General features: G+C 43.1%; 1 protein-coding gene across 1 annotated transcript in view; it reads right to left on the bottom strand.

The window, feature by feature from the left end:
- The window catches only part of LOC116384033 (paired amphipathic helix protein Sin3a-like), a 20,681-nt gene extending 10,144 nt beyond the window's left edge, over positions 1 to 10,537 (bottom strand). Inside the window, exons 1-14 of the mRNA XM_031848317.1 lie at positions 10,322 to 10,537; positions 7,549 to 7,765; positions 6,365 to 6,547; positions 6,082 to 6,188; positions 4,965 to 5,310; positions 4,539 to 4,790; positions 4,044 to 4,196; positions 3,517 to 3,669; positions 3,035 to 3,121; positions 2,796 to 2,914; positions 2,130 to 2,355; positions 1,150 to 1,266; positions 804 to 1,042; positions 517 to 700 (exon numbers count right to left, since the gene is read on the bottom strand). Of these exons, the coding sequence (XP_031704177.1) occupies positions 517 to 700; positions 804 to 1,042; positions 1,150 to 1,266; positions 2,130 to 2,355; positions 2,796 to 2,914; positions 3,035 to 3,121; positions 3,517 to 3,669; positions 4,044 to 4,196; positions 4,539 to 4,790; positions 4,965 to 5,310; positions 6,082 to 6,188; positions 6,365 to 6,547; positions 7,549 to 7,743 (2,361 nt within the window). The 5' untranslated portion in view covers positions 7,744 to 7,765; positions 10,322 to 10,537. The remainder of the gene's footprint in view (positions 1 to 516; positions 701 to 803; positions 1,043 to 1,149; positions 1,267 to 2,129; positions 2,356 to 2,795; positions 2,915 to 3,034; positions 3,122 to 3,516; positions 3,670 to 4,043; positions 4,197 to 4,538; positions 4,791 to 4,964; positions 5,311 to 6,081; positions 6,189 to 6,364; positions 6,548 to 7,548; positions 7,766 to 10,321) is intronic.

The following is a 10,537-nucleotide window of genomic DNA, read 5'->3' as shown; positions in this document are numbered from 1 at the left end:
ACACACACACACACACACACACACACACACACACACACACACACACAGGAGTAGATTGAGGTATTCCTCTTATTAGACAGATGCATTCTGAATGTATGAGTCCCACTTACAGCTTCAAAAATAAATTTAAATGTGTTGTGGGAAGCAAGAAGTTCAATACAAATATCCACAGTTAGGCAGATGACACACAATTATACCTTTAAATGAAACTAACTCAGACGGCCTATCGTCTCTGGCTTCCTGTTTGGCCTCAATAAAACAATGGATGAGTGACAATCTTATAAACTTTAATGTAGTACATTTTTATCTTTCTACCACCATTTTACTACTTTTATTTCTCTGGCTTTATATTTTTAGGAACTTCTTATTCTCTGTATTTTACATCCGACGTGCGTCGTTGTTATTGTCATACCATAAAGCACGTTGAGCTGCATTTTATGCATGAAAAGCAAATAAAATGATCATTATAAGTTACCAATCACAAAGACCCGTTATGTTGTCTTCATGTTTACTTACGTCATCATACAGCATCTCAATTTCATTGAGTAAGGTCTTCGAACGCAACACTTTGGTGTCGTTCTGCTTGAAGTTGATGCCTTGATGGTCGAGTGACTTCAGGTAATACTTCTCATTCTGCTCCCGCCAGATTTTGTTGAAGCCTCTCTGGGCTTCTCTCCACTCCTCCTCTTTCATTTTTAACCTGGAACAAAAGAAAAGTGATGCTTAAATCTTAAGTACAGACAATCTTTTAAGATCTAGGTTAATGCCTGAGCAGATAAGTAATTCAAATCAAGAGTATTCACCTTTTCAGCACTATGGGAACCGACACAGCCGGGTTCTTCTTGAGCCCGTCGATGATGTCGTGGGCCTTGTCGCCATATATCCTCTGGATGGCTTTGCGGTGAATCACCTCCGAGGAGCCGCCCATCGTGTTGTCCAGCTTGAAGCGCAGCTGCTCCTCCGCCGACATGCGGGACATCCTCCGCTGCACCGCCTCCAGGGCTCGTATCGTGGCCAGGTTGGCTTCCAACACCACGTCCAGCTAAAGCGGGAGAGATCGCAGGGAAGTTATTGACAAGTGGGGAAAAAAAATAAAGGTTTTCTGTGATCTTTTTACTTCTAATCAAAGTGCATCATGGACTTCCTCACCTCAAAGCGCTCGTCCTCACATCTGTAAATGTGCTCCTCGTATTGAGTCTTCTTGGAGCTCACAAACGTCGAATCTTCAGACCACGATGGAAACGACACCCACGTGTCATTCAGAACCTGCGAGATCACATTCAGTTCAATTCTAATGTCAGTTTTTAGGGAAAGACTTTGTGTGAAAGCTGTCATTTGACTTCATGTCAGGCACAAAGATCACAAAACGCAGGAAGATAAGTCATAACAATCAAAGCGTGTAGGTTTCAGGCCTCAACACGTAATCAAAAATGCTTTATAGTTCTAAATATGAACTTCACTTTGTATGAAGCAGCAATCTAATGTAGAGAACAGTGTCTGTAACATAATGTAGCGAAAAGATGGCCTTTTGTTCTTGATGAAACACTCAAGCAATCAATTAGTTTATCTTGTTTCTGCTCAGCTGGAACAAATAATCAGTTATAAAATAGTAAAAAAGTTAGAGGTTGTGGAGGCTTCTCAAATGTGAGGATTTGCTGCTTTCCTGTCATTTCAGTGTCATTTAAAAAGCTTTAAATTACTTTAACAATTAGACGAAGTCAAAGACAAGTGTGAGGAAATAATGGAACGCTCTGTTAACTTGTAAAGGACATTTGGTGTTTTTTAGACTGAATGCTCAATCAAGTGATTTAAGCAAAAAGCAATTTTAGCAATGTTTCGGTAAACTTTGTCTGATGAACGTGGCAACATCTGGAGGCAACAACCTCGAACCTAAACACAAGCGCACCACAAGAGTGAAGCTGCCAAAAACAGGCAGCGCAGCAAAACCTCGACCGGAGACGTCGGACACACAGCCGTCAGAGATTAAAGTAAGCGCTTCACATGACGAACATCTTTTCTTTTAAATATCTGGTGTCGTGGGCAACACCGGTGTTGGCCCAAATTTAACCGGTGGCATCCCTAATAACAGCCCCGTAGCAGAGGATGAACAAGCGTCTGCAGTGACTCGCCTCTCTGCACAGCGGCGTCCTTCCTGTGCACTTGGGCTGCTGGTAGCTCTTGGGCAGCGCTCTGTAGCTGGAGCCCAGCCTCTTGCAGGAGGCGTAGTCGATCTCCATCGCGATGCCCTCGGTGGCGCGCTCCTTGGGTAAACTCTCCGCGTGGCTCGACTCCCCGTGAATCGACTCTCGGTAGCCCAGGAAGTTCTTAAACCACGTGAAAAGCTCCGGGAATTTTCTGTCAATCAAATAAAGAAATGCTATGAGACTGCAGCCCGGTGGTTTACGGGTATTGTATGTAACAGGGACATTTGTAGAGGATATTTTTCAGTGATAGAAGTATTAAATGTTATGTACATGGATGTTGAAACAGTGTACATTGGGTTTTTTCACCTTATTGATTTTTATTATATTTGCACTCTGTCCTACTTTATATTGCAACTGCTGCACAAGCATGATGTTATTAGAAAAAAATAAAAAAGCCATAGTAAGTCAGAGTAACATATTTACTGTCATAGGTGTATTTCTTATCTCCATCGTACTGAATACATGTGTACAACTCATGTGTTTTAGTATGCTGTTGTTATTTAGCTACAATGAACAACAGTGCAGTTACAGAAACAATGAAGCTCTGGTGACTGTAGATGTGTGACCGACTGTGTGCATCTTTAAACTCACCCAAGAAATGGGATGACTAGCTGGACCAGCTCGGCCCGAGAGATCACTTCCTGGTTGAAAATGTGAAGACACCGCAGGAAGTTGTCGTACGCCTCAGAGCTCCGCAGAGCCTTCTTCACCTGGAAGAGAGTTTTCAGTGACGATATTAAAATAAATCAAACCTTTCCCTCGAGGTGATTCCATTAATATGTGTGTCATCATCTTGTTTTTGCAGGACAATAAACATAAACAATACTGACCTTCTCAAAGAACATGGTTTCAGTGCTGGTGCTGTGTTTGCCGACTTCAGTCATGCCGTGATCCTTCCCCAATATTTTGGGCTTTTTCTGCAATAGTATGAGGACATGATTGTTGCAGGCTCTCAAAAATGACTTATTTTGAAAATGGTAAGTGTTATAAAAGAAGATTTTTGGTAGATTTAAACACACTGAGTTGACAGTTTATATGTTAAACGTAGCTAAAACTAACAGAGTACAATAAAACCTTCCTTCGTGAAGGTTCCTAATGTTCAGTTTTTGTTAAAAATGTTTAACTATTGATTCAACTTTATGGTCATTTTGGAAGCTGCAGTTTGGTGGAGATGCTGCTGAACTGTCCTTGTGAGGAGTTTCTAATAATTTAAACTACCCATGCAGCACACTGACATTTCTGGCGTCTAAAATATAGCAGAAGAAACAAAAAGTGTTGAATATAAAGAAGAGAGTCAGCATGTCGAGTGTACCTTGACAGGCGGGGCTCCCACTCCAGCAGGTCTCCTGATCGGCAGGCCGTTCTGGCTCAGCCTCTGTTTGCTGTTCAGTAAAGGTCTCTTCACTGTGCCGCCATGATCGTTACGCACCGACTCGGCCCGGTCTGGTGTAGTCTTGCCCAGCAGCTGAGGAGAGGATTACAGTATTATTATTATTATCATAATCTCACCAACAAAATAACTGGAAACATCAAAGAAAATCTGTGTAAACGCGGTTTATAAGAGTCACACGACAAAACCTCCGGCTCTGAAATTGAAGCCAATACTGAAGAGTCTTTAAGCTGCATTCTCTCTAATGTCCAGCAGGGGGCGACTCCTTTGATTGTATAGACGTCTATGAGAAAATGACTCTACTTCTCTCTTGATTGGTGTTGTCCGGTCTGGGAGTCACTACTACTTTAAGATCAAACATCTTTAACAGAATGACTTTGCTTCCACAGCCAAGAACGACCCCAACACCAACCGCATTAGTTTGTTTTAGTGCATTCACAGAGACTCACCATTGTGCTGTTTGCATCTGGCAGAAACTGTCCGAACTCTGACAGCAGGTCCTCCTGGTTCTTGAAGAGTCTTGCCACCTGAGTGTAGACCTCCTGCTCGGTCAGTGATGGGATGTAGTTGCCCGCTGCCTCTTTAGCATTTCGTTGCTCCTTCTGGAAAATGTTTCATAAAAAGAGGCCGTGAAATTACTACTTTGTGTATCCTAATTTCTTTTCTCAAGCAAAACACACTTAGGCTGGGTACCACCAAAGGAGGCCCCTCGAAACCCGGTTCGAAACGAGAACCGGTTCTAAATTAGTTAAATCCAGAGTACCAAGTACCGGAGCTAACCGTACTTTAGAAGTTAAGGAGTGAGATGTCCTTGTCTCAAACCTCCTCTCCCTATCTCTTTGTGCTTTACTCTGACACACACCGACTCAGTCTCGATAAAATCCTAACGATACCCATCCCTAGTACCAGCAGCCCTGTATATGCCGCATGTGGTATTTTCTCACCTGGTACGTGTGGAGGATTTCCAGGAAGGCTTTGTAGATGTCTGGCTGACCCTGGAAGCGGTTCTTGATCTTGTTGACGTAGTTTATAGCGTGGTTGAACTCCACGGGCTGGTTGTTCTGGAGAGGCGGCCCACCGGACGGCGTGCTGCTCACAGGAGTGTGGGACTGGACCGAGGGGGAGCGCGGCGAGGCGTAGGATGGGATGGATGGGTTGGGTTGGCTGGTGGGCGTGTGGGCCGGAGACTGAATCGGCTTAAAGGATCGACAGAGAAGAGCACAAGTGTGTCATTACAGTCATCTAGTAAACATTCAGTTTGGTGCAAACAATCAAAACACCTGAAACAAATCCATTCCAAAGAAACTACGGTATTTTTTCAAGTCAATGATACTCAATTCAGCAGATCAATACAGAAGCATGTCTTCTACCTTGCTGGTTTTGTTTGGAGCAGGTTGGGTGGGGGTCGGTGGGGTGGAGGTGGTGGTTGTGTTGGTGGTGGTGTTGGTGGCAGTGTGCGGGCCGGCCTGTGGCAGACTCTGGTGCTGGTTGTGGCTCGCGGGTTGGCTGGGCGCTCCACTTATAGGGATGTTCTGAACAGAGATGCCATGAGGGGTGATGTAGTGGATCTGACCTGGCGTGGTCACGTTGACCTGTTCGTTGGTCTGAACCTCGATCTTATATCCGGGTGGCAAGAAAGTGTTAAACCCCATGATGAGGTCTGGGTGGCCCTTGAAGAGCTGGGAGACACGGTTGATGACTCCAGGAGTGTCTATGCTGTAGTGACAGAAGGAGTGACAGCAGTTTAGTATCTGAATCATCTTCAACTTGGGTCAACAGATGTTGTTTCTGCAAGTTAAAACTTAGAAAGAATTACATTAAACTGTCATTGTCAGTGATGAGAAAATGAGTGCAGTTTGCAGAGTTATCTACAGAGTATGGACAGAATGAACAGTAATATTTAGAATGAATATAGAATGTGGAATAAACGGTATGGCGGAGATATGAATATGCTACGAATAAGGAGGAAAAACATGTGCAGCAATTACAGTAGGCAGTGAGGGGAAATGTTTAAGTAAAAAAAAAAAAATTACACAAAATGATGTACAGAATAAACAGCTGGAGGTATGATATGACGGTGTATACATTATAGATGTAAAGTATAATATAAGAGGTCCAGTTAGAGAAAATGTCCAGAACATCATAATGTCCAACTCGCTTTGAAACACAACGCCACATGTATTGAAGTAGAGGCTCAGATTGTTTGTTTTCTGTGCCTTCATTTCGGATGTGAGTGAGTATGTTACTCCCAACATTTGTGGTTTGTGTAATATGTAATAATTCTCAAAAATATATCGGTTGAAGGTCTGAGACCGGAAGGGACGGCTTCTCGGTCCAGACCTGGACCACGTCCGCCTGTTAGTGACCTCTGGTATAGACGGTGGTATGAATATGAATACGCTATGGTGCAAATGTTCAGTGGGTTAGGGGAGGATAGAAATATCATGTAAGGATTTGGAGGAAAATGGCAATAAAATTTGAACTCACCTCTGTGATTTGAACTCTTTCATGATATCAAGGAAGTCGTTATAAACTTGTGGCTGATTCCCAAACTGCAGCTTCACTTGATCCAGATAGGACAAGGCATCTTCAACCTACAAAGTAAAGAAAGAACAATAAATAAACAAAATGAAGGTCTTACTTTGTACTATAATGTGAAATCAACAATTTTTCTATGTGTAATTGGTGTATTTCATTAGCAAATGTCAACACAAACGCACAGGTGGCTGTGTCTTCATTTCATCATGGTGGAAATAAGTGTGTGAAGTACCTTCAGTCGCTGAAACTGCTGTCCTTGGGTTGAAGTCATGGGTGCAGGTGGATGAACGTGACCCTGGACCACCGCAGGGCCCTGGGACTGCACTGCCAGGGGGTGAGCGTGGGGACCAACATGAGGAGCAGCATTGTTATGTCCGTGTCCATGTCCACTCGTGCTCTGGGGCATCGTAGGCACCTTTTAGGAAGAAATCACTGGAATGTTAGGATCCATGAACCTTAAAGATCACCGTGTCTTCAGCTACGTATTCAGTCGGGTTGAAATATTTAAACTTAAAGCGAGAAATTCGTGTGATGCTGTATCAGCGTTAAGATTCTCTTGTCATCACCGACGTCCTGGCGTTGAGTCAGACATGAAGGGAAAACACACGTTCACCCAGAGACCGGACGAATCTACGTATGAATGTAAGTGTACAAACCATAGACTTTCTGTGGTTCAAACAATGACGACGCTGCCGTATTTACGCCTATATGACGTTATTTTGAGTGTTGATGGAGCTGCTACAATGATAGCAAAGCTGAGCACAAATCGATCCAAACTCCTTTCAGAAAACAAGCATTTTAAAAGTTGTTTGCTTGTCGTCTTGCGGATAGACCCACCAGAGCATGAATTCAGACTTTTTAAAAATCTGCATCATTCTGTAGTTATTTCAGCAGCTTTTTAAAAATCAATTTAATGCAGTTAAATCACAGCAAAATTGTTTATTTTGGGTTCATACCGCTGAAGTAGACCAGCCGACGTGTGGCTTGCTAGATACAGTGAATACAGCTCGGTGAAGTTCACCCAGCACCTCCCGGGTGATGTTATGACCCCAGACACGAGGAGATCTGGGACTTTCACAACATGTACAAAGCAGCCGTGGTTGGTGAAAAGTTGTCTACACGGAGGGATCCCCTTTGCTCCTCCACGGAGCGTCTAGTGCGAGTGACGCAAATAAACATAAATGATGCCGAAAATGTGCTTCACATTTGGTGTGAACACAGCGTTACGGCTATGAAACAGAGACCGTATACAACCGATTTACGGTAAACATCCTAACACGTCTTATATCCAATAAAGCAAACTTTTTTTCTGAAATTTGGTGCATGGTAAAAGTTAATCTCAGACCCAATGGTACATTACAGCAACTCTTGCTATGGGGGCTGTTGTACCAGCCGAATACATCAATGCTGTCATACCTGGTAGCCCTGGGGGAGAGAATACTGGATACCGGTGGACGGCTGCATGTTGTCTGCAGCTGCCTCGATCACAGAAGGGGCCGGGGCGAGGGCCCGGTGCTGGAAGCTGTCTGCAATGCCTTGAACTGGGGGGCGACGTGTTGGCTGTTGTTGGGGCGCAAATATTGGTTCCTGGTCCTCCACGCGCCTCTTCATTGTATACGCATACTCAAAGGGGCTAAAGGGGACAGAGACAGATGGACAGTAATGCAAGTAGTGTTCTACTTGTACTTATTTGCACAGAAAGAATCAGGGACAGTAATGCTTTCTTTGCTAGCAAGTTACTTCATTTGAATACAACAAATATTCAACAACAAACAAAAGAATTTACCAGCACAAACACTCTCTCATTTTCTGATTGAAATCTAAACAGAATTCTGATTGAAATCTGACGAGATGGTTAAAATTAGCTAATTTAAAGGGTGGGATGGAGGATTGTATTGTGCTTAAGAGTTGAACCTTTTTTTAAACTCCACACACCTCTGTCTCCTCAGCTGTGATGTGTTTGTTTAGGATGTATCGACTGCATTGCAAACATAAGTATAATGACACCGTTGCTCTTTTTATCATGGTCAATATACGTTGAAATAACTGAAAGAAAAACTGCACTGCAATCCAGTATCGAGTATCACAGAGTGTGTCAGAAAGGTGTTAATTTAACTAGAGTTCATCTGGAAGCAGTGAAAGGTGTTTCAGTATGACGCAATCCAATAAAACTGTGTGTCAAAAGTGTCAACGGTACTTAATCGCAGAAATTGTTACCGACTAAATTGTTACCGACTAACTGAAGAGTGAGGCTTTAATCAGAGGCTCTAAAACACTGTAAAAGTGTAGATCTTAAAAATATGATTGGTTTAGTATGTGTACATAGTTAAACAGTCAGTCTCAGTCTACCTAATAAGAGAACTCCGCACATATGACCACTTGGAAAGATATATTGATGATTGAAAGTCCTATTTTACAATTGACAAACAAATGCACAAATTACAAACAAAACAAATCTAATCAGGGGAAAACAAAAGCAGAAACTTAGTCCATCAAAAGGCTGTGACGAGACTTAATAGACATGCCATCATTGTCCAGCCGGTTAGGGACCATCCTTCAAGTAACAGATTTGTGTAAAGAGCTTCTTTTGCCTGCTACTACGATGTAAGTATATACTTGTTCTTACTGTTTTCATCTGTGTGTGAGAGTATATTTAGATATTATATATATATATATATATATATATACACACACACACACACACACACAACAATCTTTTTTGGGGTGTCAAAATTCCTTCTCATTACGCATGGGCCCATGTTATTACGCATTGGGCGCCTGTTATGTACCGTTTTCATTACAGTTTATTCATTTTGTAGTTACCGTCTCCCATCATTTAAACAAGTCTTTGTGGCTCCAAGCACAAAACATGTGAGAAAAGTAATTTATTGACGCTCCCTAAACCTAAACGTCATTGTAGCCGTTGAGCGGTGGACTGAGCGGACATTGTGCCTCGCTACGCTGCACCACCAGTACCGGAAAACACGGTGGTGCTGGGCGTTACGGTCTTTAATTCTCCGTCTGTCGCATTTCATCCAGCTTCTTTGACCGGAACGCGAAGCAAATACGACACAGTGAAAAAAAAAAGATGGCGATATGTATCGAGAAAAAAAAGGCTAACGTTTAGCTTCCAGCTAACACTTTTACAGGCATGTTGTCGCTGTCTCTCTCTCATTTTCTCTCTCTCTCGTAGCCCTGCCTCATCCCTTCCCCCCTTCTCTCTCTCTCTCTCTCTGCCAAACACCGAGCTTTAACGCCATCCGTTCTCGGGTTCTTTCGGTAGTCTGATGACCGTTGGCTTTTCGTCCTAGCGCGCGACGCTAACTTATGTGGCAAGCAAGCTAACCTCAACTGTCTGCAAATTAACGGCTAGTTCGCATAAAAGACACAGCGAGTGTCGGTTTGTCACTCTAAATGGGACTTAAGTATAAAAATATTAATAAAATAAATCCAGATGAGCTGAACGTGTTAGCTACCGTGCCGTTAAATAGAAGAAACACAGCCGCGCTTCATCGCAGCTGACAGCGCGCGACAACAGCTTAGTTTATAACGTATGGACTACCGTTAATACCGTAATACATAAAAGTCACGCAGTCTGTAATTAAGTATGGCTATCTATGCTAGCTGGCTAACGTTATGTCAAGGAAAAAAAGACCGCTAGCTAAGTTAGCTAACAAGCTAACACAAGCCTCTCCGTAACGTTAACATCGCAATCAACGCCAAGTTGTGCGAGAAGTTCGACGATTGGTTGTCAGACAAAACGGATTCACCACCGTTAACGTTTGGCCGACCCGGACAGTAAAATTAGACATAGCAAAGAAGAAACTTAACAACAAATAAATTGCATGATGTCAGGTCAGTCTGCTTAGCGTTAGCATATCAGCTAATTCACGTTCGCCGCTCTTAGCTTGCTAGCCTCACTAGCTTGACTTAACTTCATCGGCGCTGCAAGCTAATGTAGCCGCTAACTGTAATCCCACGTTATTTTGTGTGGAAGACGGAAATACAGTACACAATATATATTAGGTCATCACAGTAAAAGCAGCGAGTGCCCGATCGCTTTCTGGTCTATTCGACAAGGTTATATAGGAGCTAACTTGAAATGCTACACGTTAGCACAACAACCAACCCCCCATCAGTACAGGGCATCTCTTCGGGGGCTAACGAGCTAGCACTAGTTTAAACTTACCTCGCAGGACTGCCACCAGCAACAATTTGACCCACCAGTGAAATGGCACCCAGCTAACAAATTCACCTGTCCGTGACAAAAAAAAGTGAAGTTCTGAGAAGTGGCAGCTGGTGGGAAATGTCAAAAAATGAAATTGGCCGTAGAGGCTAATACGTCGCTAACAACAGTGTATGTATGAAGCGGTGTTCCTTGAACATAGGGGCGTGTCTAACAATG

This window comes from Anarrhichthys ocellatus, unplaced genomic scaffold (assembly GCF_004355925.1).
Source record: "Anarrhichthys ocellatus isolate YVR2014 unplaced genomic scaffold, GSC_Weel_1.0 scaffold8, whole genome shotgun sequence".
Classification (NCBI taxonomy): domain Eukaryota; kingdom Metazoa; phylum Chordata; class Actinopteri; order Perciformes; family Anarhichadidae; genus Anarrhichthys; species Anarrhichthys ocellatus.
This window is presented reverse-complemented; position numbering and strand designations above follow the sequence as displayed.